Source organism: Leucopleurus acutus, assembly GCF_964270905.1.
Source record: "Leucopleurus acutus genome assembly, chromosome: 16".
Lineage (NCBI taxonomy): Eukaryota > Metazoa > Chordata > Mammalia > Artiodactyla > Delphinidae > Leucopleurus > Leucopleurus acutus.
This window is the reverse complement of record NC_139158.1, coordinates 70,342,926-70,364,315: the sequence shown is the minus strand read 5'-3', so window position 1 is coordinate 70,364,315 and position 21,390 is coordinate 70,342,926. Positions and strand designations below refer to the sequence as shown.

At 40.8% G+C, this 21,390-nt stretch overlaps 1 protein-coding gene across 1 annotated transcript in view; it reads left to right on the top strand.

The window, feature by feature from the left end:
* PTPRT (protein tyrosine phosphatase receptor type T) overlaps window positions 1-21,390 on the top strand; it is a gene marked incomplete at both ends in the record, with an annotated part of 1,082,998 nt that overhangs the window by 669,244 nt on the left and 392,364 nt on the right. The window contains 1 exon segment of the mRNA XM_082857741.1: window positions 893-1,189. Within this exon segment, the coding sequence (XP_082713867.1) occupies window positions 893-1,189 (297 nt within the window).

Sequence of the window (21,390 nt, the reverse complement as noted above, 5' to 3'; positions counted from 1 at the left end):
CAAATGGCATTATTGCTTTCTTTTTTATGGCTGAGGAATATTTCATTGTATATGTATGCTACATCTTCTTTATCCATCCCTCTGTCAATGGACATTTAGGTTGTTTCCATGTCTTGGCTATTGTGAATACTGCTGCTGTGAACATAGGGGTGCATGTATCCTTTTGAATTACAGTTTGTCTGAATATATGCCCAGGAGTGAGATTGCTGGATCAGATCTGTTTTTAGAACGATGCCCCTGGAGGGGCCTGTTTGGAAAAAAGTGGAGAGGAAAGAAGGAAGGGTTGAAGACTGTTGTGGGAGGCTAGGAAAGGATGAGTTGTGTTGTCAGTGAAAGGAAGGGAAATTCCAAGGCACTGTCAATGGGTCACAGTGACCTGTTGAGGATGCTGTGTGTTGAGGATGCAATTTGATTTCTAGACTGTGCACCTCAGTGTGGTGAACTAAAGAAACGGGGCTGGTTTCTCAAGGGGAGGGGATGTGGCCAGATGAAATGTAAAGAGGTAGATCAGAACTCCAGCATCCTTCTCAATTAGTATTTCCCCAAAGTGCTGTGTGTGCTGTTAGTGGTACCCAACATGGTTTTTGGTGGTACCCTGATGAAAACAACTTTGCATTGTTTTAAATGATAAACATTTATTTATGGCAGGTGATTCAGGTTTTCCCTTTAAATAGTTGTGTTTTCTTTTAGATGTCTTATTTAAAAAAGAAGAAGGAGTTTGATTTACAGAAAATGTTAATTAAAGTATACTCTAGGTGACGAAATCAGGAAGGCAGTGGCTGAGTGATTGGGCTGAGTTTGAAGAGCTGTTCTCCCCTGTTTTAGCGGGGCCTCCACCCCACCTTCCTGACAGCCTCCTCAGAGCCCTGTGTCTTGCGTGTGTGTCTTGCAGACCCGGTGCACGGCCCGCAAAATGTGGAGATCGTGGACATCCGAGCCCGGCAGCTGACGCTGCAGTGGGAGCCCTTCGGCTACGCGGTGACCCGCTGCCACAGCTACAACCTCACGGTGCAGTACCAGTACGTGTTCAACCAGCAGCAGTACGAGGCCGAAGAGCTCATTCAGACCTCCTCCCACTACACCCTGCGGGGCCTGCGCCCCTTCATGACCATCCGGCTGCGGCTGCTGCTGTCCAACCCCGAGGGCCGGATGGAGAGTGAGCAGCTGGTGGTGCAGACGGAGGAGGATGGTGAGTGAGGCGGTGCGCATGCTCACTCGGGAACGGGGAATGCCAGACCTGCTCGGGGGACCATGCCTAGCGCTTAGGAAGTTTTATGTTTCCTGCGTCTTTCATCTCTCTGTTGGTATATCAGCCCCTTTTCTAGGCTCTTCAGTAAAGCACCACACAGGCTATGCAGTGCACAACTCCAAGGGGTGCTGTCCCCCTAGACAGTGGCAACTCTGTCGCAGACACACGCTCAAGTTTGGCCTTTCTACGTCCCCATCTCTCTTCTCACTTTATACCACCTGCTACACCAGCGTTTAACCACACTGATGCCTCCCGAAAGAGAAGCTGTGTATTGATAGTACTGTTGAAGCATGTTGAGTTTGGGAATCAGACGGCTCTGGATTCTGTAAGAATAAGGATCAGAAAATACACTTAAAGAACTTGGCACACACACTGAATGCACCCAGAACCGCATATTCACCTGACTGTCCTACAGGCATCTTCAAAAGTACGCAGAAACAGGGCTTCCCTGGTGGCGCAGTGGTTGAGAGTCCGCCTGCCAATGCAGGGGACGCGGGTACGTGCCCCGGTCTGGGAAGATCCCACATGCCGCGGAGCGGCTGGGCCCGTGAGCCATGGCCGCTGAGCCTGCACGTCCGGAGCCTGTGCTCCACAATGGGAAAGGCCACAACAGTGAGAGGCCCGCGTACCTCAAAAAAAAAAAAAAAAAAAAAAAAGGTACCCAGAAACGAACTGTCTCCTCTTCTATACGGACTTCTCTCCCTGTGTTCCTCACGTCAATGAACTGCATCTACTAAGTCAAGGTAAACACCTGAAGTCAGCCTGGGTGCCTCCCTCTCTCCCTCCCCATCCCGCAGCTCCACGCCCACAAGTTCCGATGAGTTTGCCTTCTGCAGTTTATCTTCCAGCATGCCTCTTAAGACTCCAGGAAGAGAGAGCCGCGTGTACTTCCTAGAACACATCTCTTTTTCCCGTCCTTGTCTCCTTGCCCATGCTGCTCTGTTTCTCCTGCTCAGAATGACCTCTCCTCCACGTTTGTGGGACGAATTCTATTTATAATCTTTCAAGTCTTTGCTCACGTGCTACTTCCTCCAGAAGCTTTCCCTGAGTGCCCCAGGCCAACTTGGGTGTTCTTCTCAGACCCCTGCTGTATTTTGCATGTAACTCCGCCACGGTGTGGTTATGTTATTTATGGTAGGACAGGACTTGCTGGTTCTAGGACTTATCTAAGAAACACTTCTCTGTGACCATATTTCAGTTTTCCTTCCAGCCAGACTGCTTCTGGCCTCGAGGGGGTGTCTTTAGTTAGTTTCCTGGCGTCAGACTCATGTGGATTGATCTGCAAATGATCGATTAAGGAAGGTTTCCCAGGGGAGACTGGGGAGGGAGTGGGGGAAGCGGGACAGTGAAGGGGAGGAAGCCCAGGTACAGCTTCAGGCCAAATCCAGGGGGCTGTGACCTGGGCCTGCAGGAGAACTCTATAGGGCAGGTTATGTATCACTGTCGTTCCAGATCACGGCTGCCAGCCAATGGTTAGGTCTGGAATGGGGATGGAGGATTGGGAAGTAAATTCTCAGGAACTTTTGGCTGTCTACACATGCACACAAAACACCGAAGGGCACAAAAATGGCATAAAGTGATTAGAAGGGATCCGGGCAGAACTCTGTCATTGTTACTACATGAGACAAATCCTCACACTTGACTCAAAGCAGAGCCTCTTCCATGGCGGTCCTGTCTAGTACTCTTATTTCATATAAGCAAGTCGAAGATTAATTGACCTGAGTGATGGTCCCTGGTGGGATCCAGACCCACACCCTCAGCTGCAGAGTCCCACAAGGAGATAGAGGAAGGAGCTCCAGCCTCTCACCTTGTCTCCCAATTCTCATATCACCCCGTCCCATCCTAGACCTGGAAGTTTTATCAAAGCTGCCTTCACGACAAACCCTTCCTGATCCCCTTTAAATTCATCCTCACAGCCACTCTGTTCGCAGCCCCTGTAGACTGTGCCTCTAGGTAGCAGTAGCAGTGGGGACTCAGCCTCTGTCACCTTGTTCCCCCATCTTCCTATCTTGTAATGAACCTCAGTCTTCTGTGGGTACAGCTCTCCCCAAGACCAGCTTCTGCAGAAGTTCTGAGTGCCCTGTTTCCTATGAGCCTGTTGCCATCCATCCTCCAACAGAGAGGGTCAGACATCTCATCTTGGCTTCATTTTGCAGCCCAGGACATGTGGCCCTGGATTTAGCTTTTGATCCAGGAGTTTCCCAAGATCTGGCTCCATTGTTTCAAAAATGTACAGCCCCTTCCTCCAGCAGGTAGAATAATGCCCTCTTTGAGAAGGCAGAGTCTGGAGCCAGATACGCCTGGAGCAAGTTGCTTAACCTCTCAGTGCCTCGGTTTCTCATCTATAAAAAGGAGATAGTAATAGTACCTACCTTACAGGTTGTTGTGCTCATTAAAGAGGACGGTGTATATAGAAACTGGAATCATGCTCATCAGATTTTATGTGACAAACCAGAATATGAGACATGTTTGGCAAAAATGCTATACGGGTTGGTGTTGTATATTTCTCACTGTATCATGTCAAGAGGTACATAATGTCAGGGAGCCCCCTGTACTGATGTTGCTGCATTGGTCCCTTAGATAAGATGGGGACCATCCAGTCCCTCCACAGTAAATGCAGCACCTTGTCTCTTCGTAAATTAGCTCACTTGTGCAGTGATGCTTTGAGATCCTTGAGGATCCTATTCCCCAAGAACTTTTTTTTAAATTTTATTGAAGTATAGTTGATTTACAATGTTGTGTTCATTTCTTCTGTACAGCAAAGTGACTCAGTTTTACATATATATATATTCTTTTTCATATTTGTTTCCATTATGGTTTGTCACAGGATATTGAATATAACAGTAGTTCCCTGTGCCATACAGTAGGACCTTGTTTATCCATCCTGTATATAACAGTTTGCCTCGGCTAATCTCAAACTACCAGTCTTTCTCTCCTCTACCCCCTTTCCCCCTTGGCAACCACAAGTCTATTCTCTATATCTGTGAGTCTGTTTTTGTTTCATAGATATGTTGATTTGTCTCATATTTTAGATTCCACATATAAGTGATGTCATATGGTATTTGTCTTTCTCTTTCTGACTTACTTTGCTTAGTATGATAATCTCTAGGTCCATCCATGTTGTAGCAGATGGCATTATTTCATCCTTTTTGGTAGCTGAGTAATATTCCATTTGTGTGTGTGTGTGTGTGTATCACATCTTCTTTATCCATTTGTCTGTCAATGGACATTTAGGTTGTTTCCATATCTTGACTATTGTAAATAGTGCTGCTATGAACATTGGAGTGCATGTATCTTTTCGCATTAGAGTTTTGTCTGGATATATGCCCAGGAGTGGGATTGCTGGGTCATATGGCAACTCTCTTTTTAGTTTTTTGAGGAACCTCCATACTGTTTTCCATAGTGGCTGCACCAATTTACATTCCCACCAACAGTGTGAGAGGGTTCCCTTTTCTCCACACCCTCTCCAGCATTTGTTATTTGTAAATTTTTTAGTGACAGCCATTCTGACTAGAGCGAGGTGGTACCTCATGGTAGTTTTGATTTGCATTTCTCCAATAATTAGTGATGTTGAGCATCTTTTCATGTGCCTCTTGGCCATCTGTATGTCTTCTTTGGAGAAATGTCTATTTAAGTCTTCTGCCCATTTTTTGATTGGGTTGTTTGCTTTTTTTGTTGTTGAGTTGTATGAGCTGTTTGTATATTTTAAAAATTAAGCCCTTGCTGGTCACATCATTTGCAAATATTTTCTCCCATTCTATGGATTGTCTTTTCATTTTGTTTATGTTTCCTTTGCTGTGCAAAAGCCTGTAAGCTTGATTAGGTCCCATTTGTTTTTTTGTTTGTTTTTTTAAGAGTTTTTTGATGTGGACTATTTTTAAAGTCTATTGAATTTGTTACAGTATTGCTTCTGGTTTTTTTTTCTGGTTTTTTTTGGGTTTTGGCCACGAGGAATGTGGGATCTTAGCTCCCTGACAAGGGATCAAAACCGTACCCCCTGCGTTGGAAGGTGAAGTCTTAACCACTGGACCACCAGGGAAGTCCCAGGCCCCACTTGTTTTTGTTTGTTTGTTTTTATTTTTATTTCTACTGCCTTGGGAGACTCACCTAAGAAAACATTGGTACGATTTATGTCAGATAATGTTTTGCCTACTATCTCTTCTAGGAGTTTTATGGTGTCATATCTTACGTTTAAGTCTTTAAGCCATTTTGAGTTAATTTTTGGTGTGAGGGTGTGTTCTAACTTCATTGATTTACGTGCAGCTGTCCAACTTTCCCAACACTACTTGCTGAAGATACTTTTTCCCACTTAATATTCTCGCCTCCTGTGTCGAAGATTAATTGACCGTAAGTGCATGGGTTTATTTCTGGGCTCTCTATTCTGTTCCATTGATCCGTATGTCTGTTTTTGTGCCAGTACCACACTGTTTTGATTACTGAAGCTTTGTAGTACTGTCTGAAGTCTGGGAGGGTTATGCCTCCTGCTTTGTTCTTTTTCCTCAAGATTGCTTTGGCAATTCCGGGTCTCCCCAAGAACTTTTGACCCAGTGGTTTTAACACTCCTTGATAATCCTCTCCTGAATCAGTTATTATGCTGATATTTACAAAAGAGTGCTCTAAATCTAGCATTCCCTCTACATGTATTAATTTGCATTGTTCTTTATAAAAGAGCTTTTCTCTCCTCATCCCCCTCCCCATTTTCTTTCCCTATTGACTCGTGGGTCATTTTTTCTTCCTCAGTGTATTAAAATCCATTACTATCATTATTCTTTTCAATGCTCAAACTGTCTTAAATATGGCTAGTGGGAGTCCCTTCAGATTGGCTCCTAGGTCCTTTGGACATGCTCTCGTTAGTCTTCCTTGCTTCTAGTGCGACAGAATATTCCAGACTCTCCTTGTAATGTCTCTGCCCCAGACCTGGAGTTAACCACTTATCTGAGGATTTCTGGTTGTTTTCAGAGGTGCATCTTAGTTGTGCTCAATGGGGTGTTACTGCCTCTAGGTTCTTCAAGAAGGTAGAGCTGGGGAATATAACTTTATCTGTTTTAAATCATGAACTCACACTAATTCAAATCCAACACCTCAGGATTCTTCTGCACTTGCCCTCAATCCATATATATCTATCTCCCTCCTCCCACAGTGAAAACCCCAACATTCACATATTTTTTTCATTTGCTCCATGCTGCAATACACACAAAGTAGTCTGAGAATTACAATACCAGTCCTCCTAACAAACAAGAAAACTACTAAATTAGGTTAAAGATTTTCTTTTTAGTTTTTCTCTCCTTGAGTAGATACCATATCCAAAAGTTCATTCTTTTCTCTGGATGGTTATATTATCAATTTGATACCCTACTAGGTTCATTTATTTCAATTTTAAGGTCTGCCTTCCCCCCATCTTTTTTTGTTCAATGTCATTGTTTCTAACATCAAAACAGTTTCTTGGTTCAAAAGTCAAAACTGTATAAAAAGGTACACTCAGAGAATTGCCAGCATCTCTCTTTCACACTGTTCTTACCTGCACCTGGAAGGTAACCATTTGTATTTATTTCAGATACATCTTTCCTATAATTCATTTTGCAAAAAAGTAAAAATTATCTTTATTTCTCTTATTTTTATGTAAAAGAGAGCATAGTAGGTATACTCTGCATCTTGTGTTTTTGTTCACTTAATATATCCTTGAAATCAGTCCATGTCGGTTTGTACAGATTTGTGTCATTCTTTTTTATAGCTGTGTGGGACCTCGTTATGTGGATATACCATGGTTAATTCAAGTAGGGTCCTGTGGACACTTGGTTGTTCCCATTTTTTGCTATGACAAATAATACTGTATCCAGTATTGTACATATGTTGTTTGGTACTGTGGAGATGTATTTTCATGAGAAGTTCCTGAAAGTTGGATTACTGGAGTCAGTGCGTAAATGCATATGCATTTTTGTTAGACGATGACAGATACTCCTCCATAGAGGTCCTTATTATTTTATATTTTCATCAGCAATGTAGATTTGTTTAGTCTTAACACCAAACATGAAAAAGCAAACTATCATTTTTCTTATTTTGCAATAAGGAATGTAGATTCCCATATAATTTATAATAATTATATAAAAATTTAATTGATTATTAATCATATAGTATATAATATATTAACATAATATGCTTAATCACATTTAATATATCCTTAATCACATATAATACATATATTATTGCATTTAGTATAAGACGTGTACTTTCATCATAGAGAAGAATGATATTTTAGGAATGAGCGCTTGTATTTTATGTGCATTTCTCACAAGGTTAATTATCTGGTTTCTCAGGTCACATGAAGCTAGAAGGAGACTACATGTTGCTAGGGACGTGTACTTGGACAGTGATAAGATGCAGTAACAAGAGGCTGCGTGTTGCTAGGGATGTGTACTTGTACAGTAACAAGATGCAGTAACAAGAGGCTGCGTGTTGCTAGGGATGTGTACTTGTACAGTAACAAGATGCAGCACATAAAATCTGGAAAAAAGGACAGTGAGAAGAAAAGTATAAAAAGCGATAACAACAAGGCAATAACTGGTGAAATCCATAGTCATTTAGTTAAGGATAAAAAGCTATACACATCTTAGTAAGTGCCGAGCCATCATTTAATTAGGGCTCAGTACATTGTTCATCTTCGCAGAGCTGACCTTGAGCTATCATAAAGGATAAGGAGAAGTGCAGTTACAGGTTTTGAATGTCCATTATGAGCGAGGTGTTGAGCTGATATTCTTCATTCATACAGTCAGTTGCCAAATACTGTGATGTAGATGCTACTGATACTGGGTGGAAGAGAAATCTGAGGCTCAGGTAGTTTAAGGAACCTGTCTAAGGCTACTTAAGTAACAAATGGCAGAGCCAATAAGTAGATCCCAAAATCTTATCTGTGCTTTTCCCCCAACCCTATCTAAGATACAATCCTATTCCTGGCCAGTATCTCCCTAAACACTCTCTCTGTTTTATCCTTTTCTGTAGTACTTATCATTACCTGAAATACTCTGTGTGTGTGTGTGTGTGTGTGTGTGTGTGTGTGTGTGTGTGTGTGTGTTTATTGTCTGCCTGGCACCTAGTAGATGCTCATTAACTATTTGTTAAATGAATGAATAGCTAATATCGAAACCCAGGCCTCTTTCATTATATCACGGGGCCCTGCTTATATATGCTAAGAAGGTAAAGACGTGTATAATATATTTTATTTACACTCAAAACCAGCTGATACTGGCTTGATAGAGCTAATCATTAGCCTCTCTTCTAACCTCTGAACCCAGTGATATCACATTCACTGCTTAAAATCAACCACGGTGGAGATATTTATACCATGGAAATCAGGAAACATATTTTTTATTTTGTTTTGTTTTCCTGGAGAGCTGGCTGTGAAACATTTACTAATACACCACTGTATGGTTCCATTAAAAAGGTATGTTGGACACCTTAAGATATAAAAATTTACCCAGAAAAAAATTATCTTTCCTCCAGCAAGACTGGACATTACAAGGTGGATTGAAATTGTTTAAATCTATCTTGTCTCTATAAGACAGACTCCTCTGAACCATTTTCAAATTATTTCAACTTTTAGGGCTTCCCTGGTGGCGCAGTGGTTGAGGGTCCGCCTGCCGATGCAGGGGACACGGGTTCGTGACCCAGTCTGGGAAGATCCCACATGCCGCGGAGTGGCTGAGCCCGTGAGCCCGTGAGCCCGTGAGCCCGTGAGCCCATGAGCCATGGCCGCTGAGCCTCCGCGTCCGGAGCCTGCGCTCCGCAACGGGAGAGGCCACGGCAGTGAGAGGCCCGCGTACCGCAAAAAAAAAAAAAAAAAAAAATTATTTCAACTTTTAAGTTAGTTCTGAGCCTCTATAATGAACAACAGCCAACTAACCAACAGATATGGCACCTGGAATGGAGAGGCAAAAAAATAAATAAATTAAAACAAAAAAAAAACCTAGACAGGATGATAGGAAGGAAAACTTGTGCTGGCTGTGCAGGGCTCTGTGCTTTCACAAAAACTGACTTGTTACTTCTCACAACTACCCTCAAAGCTCACCGTTAGCCCCACTTTTCAGATACAAAAATGGAGGGGAAGAAAGAAGAGGAAAGGATAAGACAGGAGAAGAGAGGAGAAAACTTCCCTCGATAACACTCTGTCCTCCTTTATGTTGAAATGAAAATTTCCCTTAAATTACCACCTGAGTGTTAGGCACAAGAAAACATCTGTTTTAATTACAGTGAATTTACATGAACCTACTGACAAGAAGCACAGTTAAAATTAGCAATTTTAGTGTGCTTTTTTTTTTTTTTAAAGAGAATGAAATTATAAAGTAATTAACCTTTGTTGTAGAACTCTGTCAAAGGGATGGAAAGTTCCGTGCTGTTAGATAGAAAAAGAAATGAAATTGTGGGGAGGGAATACATGGATCCACTAAAGAATTATGAAGAAAAAAAGAAGGGTAAAGCAACTTAGAAGATTAGACAAAACAGGAATCTCTCCTCAAGAAGTCTTTTCACAGTGAGTAAGACGGGGAAGAAAAAGACCTAGTTGAATCAAAATAAAGTACAGTTAGCCCTCTGTATCCATGGGTTCCATGTCTGTGGGTTCCGTATCTGCATATTGATTTCGAAATCAATGCACGGTTGGTTAAATCCTCCCACGAGGAACCCCCAGTGTGGAAGGTCAACTGCACTGCGCCGTTTTATATAAAGAATTGAGCTTCAGTGGATTTTGTTATTTTGTTATACTGGATCCAATTCCTGCGGACACCGAGGGTCGACTGTAAGTTGGCTTCATGGAAAAGGACTTCTTGACTTGTGGAGTGGTAGTGTGATGTGGTCAAAAGAGCCTCAGCCTGGGGCCGAGATGTGCTGATTTTTCCACTAGTAGGTGACTTTAGTGTGACTGTCTTTCAGCTTTTCTAAACCCACATGTCTACCAGGTGATGGAAGAAAGGGGTGATTCAGAAAACACTTTGGAGTCAGAGGGATCTGGGCTATATCTAGGCTCCATTCACTACTTTGTTGTGTAACCTTGATTAAATTACTTGCATTCTGTACATTTTCGTGCCCCCATCTGTAAAATGGGGATGGTCATCCCACCAGTTTCTATACGGTGTCCTACTTGAAAGTCTATACATAACGCATTTAATTTCCTCTCTGCCAAGAACTATATTAAGTGGTGTGTGGCCAGTACCAGAATCGGCAGACTGCTTTTTAACTGAAGGTGTGTGACTTGGAAAAACCAAACCAGTGATCTATGCAAGATTTCTGTTAGTTATGGGCAGGGGACCATCTTAAAATTACCTATAATACCTCTGTAATCCCAATTGCAAACATCTTACTCTGACCGTAGAAATGAATGGGTGTGGCAGTGTTCCAGTAGAATTTTATTTACAGAACAAGCAGCTGGTTGCATTTGGCAGTGGCCATAGCTTGTTGACCCTTGATCCGCACTCATTCCTCTAATTATTTCCTCCAATCCTTTGGCTTTAGAATCTATCCCTATGCTAATGATTTCTCCAGTTGACGTCTCCAAGCCAGACCTCTCGCCTGCCCCCCGGAGTCATTTATCCAAATTATCCAGTCATTTATCCTGTTAGACCTATCCACCTGCATTGCTAATCAGCCACTGGAGTTAAACACGTCCACAGCTGGCCTGATCATCCTTCAGCCACCACCCAACTCATACGCATTCTCCTCATGCTCTTCTCCACCTCAGTTAATGACAACTCCATTTTATCAATGGCTCAAGTCAGAAACCTTGATTCCTCACTTTTGTCACATTTAAAGCCCTGGATTGCAAACTCCAGGGAAACTCCAGGGAACACATCTATTCTCTATGATTGGTGCCCCCTTGCTTAGTGCAAAGCATCCCTGTTCACTCCCCACATCCCATCCATAAGCACATTCTCTTGACTCGTCCTTCAATACATAGCAAGACCTTGATCATTTTTTACAGCCTCTACTGCTAGCTCTTTGGTCCAAGCCACTGCAGTCTCCAACCTGTATTATTAGAGTGGCCTCCACAATGGCCTTTCAGCTTTAGCCCTGGCCCCTACTCTGTTTTCTCAACACAGCGGCCAGAAGGATCTTATTAAACCATGAGGCAAATCACAACATCACCCCTCTGTGCATAACCTTCCAGTGGTTTCTCGTGTTACTGAAATTAAAAGCACAAGTCCTTAGGATGGCTCACGAGGTCCTATGTGACCACAGTGGTGCGGAAAACTTGGCCTCTGTGCACTGGTGCCAAATCAAATCTCAAAGTTTTGGGTGAAGTAGAAAAGACTAGCTTTACTAGCTTTACTGCTTTGCCAGGCAAAGGGGAACACAGCGGGCTCATGCCCTCCAAAATCTGTGTCCCCCAATCCAGGAGGATTTGGTGAGGAGTTTTATAGCAGTAGTTCAAGGGTGGAGTTGCTGATAACATTAGGGTGTCTGCAGGGCCTGCACTCCTTTAATCTGATTTCAGGTAGTCTCCTCCTAAAGAGCCTTCCTGGTTCCTTTAATTTGGCCTCAGGTGGTCTCTTGATGAGGTTATCAAACTGTGATCTTCTTTGGAATGAAGAATGCTAACATCTTACATGTGTTGGGGGTTTTAGTTCGTAAAGAGCTCAAAGATATTGTTCCGTGCATCCCTTGAGGCAGAACCAGGACCCTGCCCCAAGGCTGCACTGTTGTTTCTGGGCTGCTCCTCCCTTGTCTCTGTCTGCATCCTCTCCCTTCCCTGATTTGAAGCTGCCCTTTCGAACTCAGGGCAGGTCAGGGAGGCTAGACTCTGTTCCCTACAAACAAGGAACAGGGGGCACAGAAAGGCTTCTGTGCCCATGAGCCCCACAGGGTCCTGCCTGTTTTTTTGTTGTTTTGTTTTGTTTCGTTTGCGGTACGCGGGCCTCTCACTGTTGTGGCCTCTCCCGTTGTGGAGCACAGGCTCCGGACGCGCAGGCTCAGTGGCCATGGCTCACGGGCCCAGCCGCTCCACGGCATGTGGGATCCTCCCAGACCGGGGCACGAACCCACGTCCCCTGCATCGGCAGGCAGACTCTCAACCACTGCGCCACCAGGGAAGCCCCCTGCCTGGTTTTAATACTACCACTTTTCTGGTTGCCTCTCTGACCTCATCTTCTTCTATGTCTGCCTTACTACATAAATCCAGTCACTGTTCTCCTCAAATGTGCCAGGTGTGTCCCTGCTTCAGGACATTTGCACTTGCCATTCCTTCTGACTAGAACAATCTTCCCACAAAAAAACAGGGCTGGTTTCTTCACCTCCTTCATGTCTTCGCTCAAATGTCACCTTTCAGGTGACTCTTCCTCAACCTTTCTATTATAAACTGGACTTCTCTAACACCAGACTCCTTGTCCCTCTTCCCTGCTCTGTGTATCTCCCTAGGATTTATCATTTGACATGCTGCCTATTTCACTCTACATTTAATTATCTCTCTTCTCCCACTTGCATGTATACCAAGGAGACAATGATGGTTTGTTTCTGTTTTTGTTTACTGGTACTTCCCACCACTTAGAACAGTGCCAGGTAGATAGTAGACATGTGATAAAGATATTATTGAATGAATGAATCATGAGAATCTCCTCAAAGACAAAATAGATTTTTAAATAATTTACCATAGAAATCAGAGGAAAATTTTAGAAAGCTGTTAAATGTGCTCAGTAAAGCTACGAGAAGATACGACTTCTATGATTAGCAGTACGACACTATTCAGAGACTCTAGATAGATGGAAGGACACCAAAGGAAATAGTAACAATTCTGATTCTGCAGAAGAATCAAATTGGTGATCTCCAGGCTGCACTAGAGCAGTTCTCAGAGAATGTGATGGGACCAGGGGGAGGAGCAAACACAGAGTGTGAATCACCACAATAGCTATGAAGGAGGTACTATTTTAATCCTCATTTTAAAGTAAGGAAACTGAGTCACAGAGAGGTTAAGCGACTTGCCTCAGGTTGTACAACAAATAAGTGGTGAGAATGGGACGTAAACCCAGGCAGTCTGGCTCAGTCCATGGAGTTAGTACTACGTTATAGGTCTGCATGATGAAAATGAGAGTTTTGACTCAAGATGGTCATCTGATCGTTCTTCTTAAACTACCTTCCCAAAGGAATAGAAAAATGCCTTTCATTCTGCCCTGAGGAATTAATGCAGAGCAGTGTTGGGGGAGGGGGACCTACATGGAGAAAAGATGACGGAGCTGTGATTTCACCAAAAGAAACCACCCCCTCCACTGCCACCCAGTCCCTTGGGGCACAAGAAGAAGGAACTTCTAAGCCCAGTTGCATAAGTACCCTCAAACTCTGCCCAAAGCTAAAGGCGAGGGTGGGCTATGGAGCTGATAGGAGTGGGGGGGGGGGGTCAGGGGTTCAGGAGATCTTAATGTTGAGGCATCTTTATGTGCCAGTCCACAGAGCAGAGGATGAGAGCCCTTGGTCCAAGCCTGCAATGTGGTAAATCAGGAAAGCAGAGGGATTTGAGGAAAGAGTATCTTTGGGATGAGACATTCCAGTTAAAGGTAGGGGGAGTGCTCCAGGTAACTTCAGGCTGCTCCTTCAAAAACCAAAGTAAGTCCTCTTTTTGAAAAGAAGCTTCCTGTTGTGTGGTCATTTCTTTTCCCTAACCTTCCCCCGCCAACCCTCACCTCCAAGCAAGCGGACCCCTTATCTGGCCAAGTAATGACGGGCATATCTAAATTTTCCCTTTCCCTCTGGGTTAAAAATATTTAAAACGGGCTCATATAATCACTAGCAGAACGTATCTCAGCCCACCAAACTAGACTGGCCTGTTCCAGCTCTTGTAAGGTTGCATAAAGAAAGGTTACTGGACAGATGGGAAAATGCTTTCATTCTTATTAAAGAGGAACAGTCTTTTAATGCAAAGCAAATGTCCCTTAAGAATTACAGCAAGAAACAAGATTTAAAAACACAGTAAAATCCACATTCTTAACAGAATGTATAAATAAATGCTGGGTTAGAACATGTTCATGGAATGGAAATTAGTGATGTAAAGAAAGAGGTTAGTTCTCCCAGACTGGGCTTTGTAAAAGAGTTTAGCACTGTTTATTATATTTATTATTTTTATTTAATAATGAACCCCATAGTGCTTAGGGATGTGTGTTTAAGGAAGAAAAACTATAATGAAAACCAAGGTCATGATTATTAGGAAGTTAAGAGAGCCCTTACCTTTTGCGGGTATGAAGTTGTCTGTTGATAAATTAATGAGATGTGTATTTGTTTTATATGCTTGTATACTGGTTCTTTTCACAGTAAAAAAGATAAAATGTGGATATTAAATATCCTTTTAGACCAGTAAATTTGACGTTTATGGGCTATGAAAAAATTCCTAGCAAAATATAAATGTAAAAACTTGACTAAAGGGGGAAAATGTATATAATTCTCAAATAGAGAAATAGAATCAGTAGTTTAAACTTTTCCCAACAAAAACACACCAGTCCTAGATGGTCTTACAGGTGCAATCAGACAAATACTCAAGGCACTGGCAATCCCAGTCTTGCATCGATACTTTTAGAGAGAAGAAGAAGAAGGAACACTCCTCTCCTCATTTTAGGATACCAATTTATCCTTAATATCAAAACCAGACAAGCTTATTATGAGAAAAAGGACAATTAGATGCAAATCCCCCAAACAAAATATTAACAAAGAATCCAGCACTGTATACAACTAGGGAAAAAAATGGTTTATTTTAGGAAATTAATATTTGTTCAACATTAACAAATACTGCAATTCACTACTTCAGCAAAGTAAGAGAGGGCAAAAACATATCATTACTACAGTAGGTACAGAAAAGGCTTCAGTTAAAGCTCACCATGACTTAAAAAGAAAATATCCTTGTATACCAGGAATAAAAAAGACCTTCTTACCATGATAAAGGGTAACTATAAGAAACTTACAGACACCACACCCAAGGATGAAATAATAAAATCATTTCCTTTAAAGTTGGAAAGCACACAGATGCTTATCATTATCTCCACTAAATATTGTATTGGTGGCTTTGGTAGAAGACAAGAAAATTAAATAAATAGTTAAAAGATTGGAAAAGAACAAAATTATCATTAACTGCAGATGCTATGGTTATTTATTAGATAACCCAAAGAAATTTACACACAATTCATTAGAATTAATAGGAGAATATAGCATGTTTGACCAAGAACTCAACATTAGAAAATCAATTGCATTTCCATTCACCTAAAAAGTATGTGTTTTTTTTAAGATACTATTTATGATACCAATAAAAATATATGGTTTTTAGGAATAAACCTAACAAAAAGATTTCAAGATATATAGTATATGTAAATGTATAAAGCACTGAAGGACATTAAAGAAGACCTAAGTAAGAAAACCCAATTTATAAAGCCATAATATAAAAAGACATTTATGGTCTCCCAATTGATCTATATTTCATGCGACTTCAAAAGAAAAATGAGACTTTTGTTTTGAAAATTTACAAGCTAGTTCTAAAATGTATATTCAAGGAGAAAAGACAAGAATAGTAAGACAGCCTCGAACACAAAATGCATATTTGCAGGCCTTGCTCTACCAGCTACAAAACTTACAAATCTTTGTTAATTTAGAAGACACGGTATTTCTGATTCAAAAAGATACGTGCACCCCAATGTTATAGCAGCATTATTTACAATTGCCAAGGTATGGAAGCAACCTAAGTGTCCACCAACAGGTGAATGGATAAAGAAGATGTAGTGTATACACACAATGGAATACTATTCAGCCATAAAAAAGAATGAAATAATGCCATTTGCAGCAGCATGGATGGACTTGGAGGGCATTATGCGAAGTGAAAGACAGACAAAGACAAATACTGTATGATATCACTTATATGTGGAATCTAAAAAATACAACAAACTAGTGAGTGAAACCAAAAAGAAGCAGGCTCACAGATACAGAGAACAAATTAGTGGTTACCAGTGGGGAGAGGGAACGGGGAGGGGCAATATCAGGGTAAGGGGAGAAAGGGGCTATTATGGGATTATATGAAATCATGTGTGTTAAACTTTTAAAAATTGTGAAGCACTATAGAATTTAAAGAATCATTCAATTAATAAAAAAGGCATGATATTGACACAGGAATAGTCTAATACAACAATTGAAAAAAATAGAGAGAACGTAGAAATAGACCCATACGTACGTGGGAATGTGATGGAAGGCAGAGGGAGCATATGGCAGATCAGTTAAGTAAATAAAAATGTGTTTTCATTAAGTAGTGCTAGGATAGAGAGGAAGAGTTGAAATTAGATCCCTACCTCACGCTTTATGTGAAAACACAATTACAGATGAGTTGAAGACATTTTATAAAAGGTATGACTTTAAAACTGAAGAAAGTTTAAGGGAATATTCTTATGACTTCAGGGTAGAGAAAGTATTTCTTAAATAAGAATATTTTATTTGGATTTATTATTTTTGTTTGCATTTATCTGATCCTGAGATAAGGATTCAAATGCAAGTAGTTTATTTAGGAGATGGTCCAGGACACACTGGTAAGTAGAGAGAAGTGAATCAGGGAAGGGAAGGAAGCCAATAAAATGTGCATTATCAAGAAAATTACCATGGGAATCACTGGGTTTTAGGGCAGTGCCATTCCACCTATAATCCAGAGACCAGCACTGACTCATGAACTCTTTCAGGTCCTTGACAAGATAATTACAGAAAAAGAGATTAAGTATTTTAAAGGAGGAGCTTGCATTTTCTATGTTTTTATATTTCACTTTTACTTATTGATTTTACTTTCCTATTCTTTTTAAAAATTTTATGATAGTATCAGTCCACAGTGGGTTGAAAATAATATTAAGGAAATTAATAATAATAATAATGATAACAATAACAAGGGTTTCAGTATTTGAGGTAGTTTGAGAAATATTACTAGAACATATCTCAGAGTTAACCCAACCAATGGTGAAGAGACCAGAATATTCATACATTAACTTCCTTTCGTTGCTTGGAGAATGTTTTGGGGACATTAACTCTGGCACTCTTTGCTTACCCTGTGTGGAGACCAAGTTTGCTTCCACAGCCTTCAGGTAGAGTAGCAAGTGTTTTGCAGTGAGCCTCAGTATATGGGCAGTAAGCACCAACAGCATCTCCTGCTATTTTTTTTTCCAGCTTTGTTGAGGTATATTTGATAAATGAAATTGTATATATTTAAGATCTACAACATGATGATTTGATATAGGTATACATTGTGAGATGATTACCACCATCAAGTCACTAAAGTTTCTTCTCCCCATACAAAAAAAAGAAAACCCGATAAATTTGACCACAGCAAAATTAAGAATTGATCTTTGTCCAAAGGTAACATAAAGGGATAGGGAAGACAAAAACCAAGAGAAGATTTTTATAACACACATAGCCAATAAAAGGACCCATAGCAAGGATATGCAAAGAACCTCTACAAGTCAATAAGAAGAAGACAGTAATGTCCAAAAAACACTAAAAGATGCTCATCCTCTTTAGAAAACAGACAAAAACAACTAAAATCTCAATGATCTATCATTTCACACTTACCAGATGGTCTAGAATATAAAAACCTTACAATACCAAGTGTTTGTAAGGATGTAGAGACGTAGGAGCTTTCAGAACGTTGTTGGAGGGAGTGTACGTTGCTGCCAACACTTTGGAAAATCATTTGGCATTACTCAGGAGAGCTGAAGACAGATATTGCCCTTAGTCTACCTATCCTATTTCTAGGTATACCTTAGTGAAATCATACATATTTTCAACCAAATGTACAAAAACATTCATAGGAGCAATGCTGTAGGATAGCCCCATCGGGAAATAGTCTTAATGTCTGCCTATAGTAAGAAATAAGAAATATAGCAAATAAATAAGACTCTATTCATAAAATTTAGATGAATGAAATACAACTGCGTGCATTAGTGGGGATGAATCTCAAAACAGCATTGAGTGGCAAATGCAAATCATGCAATACAAACACTCAGTTTTATGTATATAAAGGAACCAGAAAAAACTAAATGATATTTTGTCTTGAGATAGATGTATATACTTATAACTCCAAATAAAGAGAATGATTAACATAAAATGCAGGATAATATGCATTTTTTTTGTTCATGGGGTGGAGAGTAGGAGTCAAGAGTGAAGGCACAAAGGATGCTCCAATGATACAGTGATGTTTTATTTCTTAGATTGGACAGTGGGTACCTGCATGTTCATTTCATAATTATTATTTAAATATACATGTGTTACACATAATTTTGTCGTATGTTTCACAAGAGAAACTCCTTAATGTAATGCAAAAATAATATGAACAAAAGTAGTAAAATCCTAGGAATACAGTTTGTAAGAAATGAAAAAAACATTTTTAACTGGGAGACCTAAAAAGAAAACATTAAGAAATGAGAATTAATACAATATTACTGGCAGGAGGACTTGTTATAAAAAAGGTGTCACTTGTCCCCTAGAGAAGTGAAGAATGCAAGGGAAATAAAGATTCTGATGGAACATTTTGGAAGTTTTGTAAAATTATTCTAGTATTCTTCTGGAAGAATACATGGGTATTGATAGTCCAGAAAACTTGCAAAAGAATGATGATATTTGGAAAGGACCTGTTCTACTGAATATTAAAACATGCTATATCAACACAACAGAGAGATACTGTCAGAGTAGAAGCTATGACTCAATGAAATAGAGCAGAAAGCCAACAACATATGCTAGAATATAAAATAATTTAATGTGATAATAAAATGGCATTTTAAATCACTGGGGAAAGTTTTGACTGGTCAATTTATTATCCTAAGAATATTGTAAAGAACTCTAGTGAGATTTCCATTTTGTACAGTACATAAAATTGATCCCAGATGGATTAAAGTGTTAGGTTTCAAAAGAAAAAGTTGAAGGCAGAAAATACAGATGACTATTCATCTGATGTTGGGTAAAAAAGAGAATTTGCTCTGAGCTAGTACGAAAGGAGGAGCCCAGGTGGCGGTCCCATCCCAGCCTGCATCTGATACAGCCTTCTTAGTGAGCAGCGCCAGCACCTCTCTGTTCAGCTCACCTTTCACCTCTTAAAGCTTCTCCAGGTTCCTGACGAAGCTCCTCCTCCAGGACACTTTGGGTAGATGGTTTCACTCTCTCTTCTCAAGAAAGTAGAGCCATTAGAGGACACCTCAACCCCCTTCTCCAGAGCGCTTGCACATTTTCTTCCTCTTATCTCACAGAGGGAAGGATGCTCTCTTTCCCTGCCCTGGCATTTTCAGGACCCTACTAATGTCAGTTGTTTCCTCTCTCTTTCCTATCCTTCTACCTCTTACGTCAATTTTGGATTTTTTCCTGGTTGCCTTTAATCATGCTATAACCTCTCCCTCTCTGGGAGGGGGCAGTACTTTAGCTCCAGGTCTCATTCCCGCTCCTTCTTGCATTCGCCTCCCCTTCACAGCCAAAATGTTTACTCATCTCAACACAAGTAAACATTTTGTTTGTTTGTTTACTCGCCCCACCTTCCACTCTCTTCTCCACCCATGAAAAGATACTTATGACACCAGTGTTCTCCCTAAATTACCCTTGCTCAGTTCACAAGTAACCTTAAAGACACTACATTCAGTGAGCAAACAGAAGGTTGCATCTTACTCGGCATCCACACCTGTCACTGTTAACCAATACCTTTCTGCTCCTCCCTTGGTTGCTTCAGTGACAGCCCACCTTCCTGGTTTTCTGTTGCCTCTCTGAACACGGCTTCCCAGTTTCCGAGTTTCTTTGTTTTCCTTATTAAGTTTGGAGTTCTTCTTGCCTTAGTCCTAGACTTGCTACTTTTGTTCTCCTCTGCACTCTGGCTACAAGATCTACTCCCTGCCCATGGTTTCAGTGCCTAAACATCGCTACCCACTGCCCCCACCCCACTGCTACAACATTGCCCCCCGGGTGTTCTGCATACTTGTCCAATGAATTATGCCAGAACTGAGCTTGCCAGCTTCCTTTCCAAGACTAGGCATCCTCTAAGGCTCCCTTTCTATGAACAACCTCTGATCCACCCCACTGGTATGAAACAGAAGAGCTGGGGTTTTACCTTGACACGTCTCTTTCCTCCATCACCACCAAATCACAGGAGCTCCCCCAAATCTCTGACACAGTCTAATTCTCTTCTACACTACCGTCACCCTGGTCCAAGCTACCATCTTCTCTCCCCAGGATGGCTTTTCTCCTTCCACACTTTCCTCCACAAAGCCATCCACTGCACTCCAACACCCACCCTCCCCAGGATTGTCCTAGTAGCTTCTGCTTATCCATCAACCCTAACTTACTTTCTGCTCATTATCCTGATTTGCCAGGCTAAATTTTCTCTGCTGGTTATAATTCTTCCAACACCTTATGCGTTTACCTCAAAGTCCTGATAACAACATTAAAAAACTAATTATGAGTGCAATTATTTAATGTAGTCTCCCTTTCCAGAATAGAAGCTTTATCAAGGATTTGACTATATCTTTCTCTGTCCCTGGTGTATCTGTAATGTCTATCACCGAGTCCCTTGGTCATATTAAGTATTCAATAAATATTTGTGGAAAGGATGACGGGATAAGGAAAAGCAATAAGAGATCTGAATACTTAGAAGTTTCTACATACCTAAAAGATTTAAAAAGCAAATGAAGAACTGACCAAACTATTGTAACCTATGCAAAAAAGCTTAAAAACAGATTATAAATCATAAGACAATGATGAACAGAAATGAAGAGTCATCCAGGAAAATGAGCACAGGGTATAGAGAGCATGTTCATAAAAGAATCAATGCAAATGGCCAATTAAGCTGAAAAACAAATCTGTGCTCTCCAGTATTCTAAAAAAGGTACAACTACATATGCTTAATCTTTGAAATAGTCGTTGTTGTCATGGATTGGGAATTGGCATATCCTTCTGTTTGGGGAGCCCAGAATTGTGTGAACTTTCTGGAAGGCAATCTGGTAATATATGTCAAAAGCCTTAAAGATAAAATAGTTCATTTACTTTGGCCCAATAAATTAATTTCCAAGAATTTATCTTAGGGACGTCAGCAGAGTTGCATTCAAATACTTATTTGTAAGAATGCTCATTTCAGTGCTTTATAATCATAAAGAATTCAAACCAACTTTAATGCCCAATAATAAAGG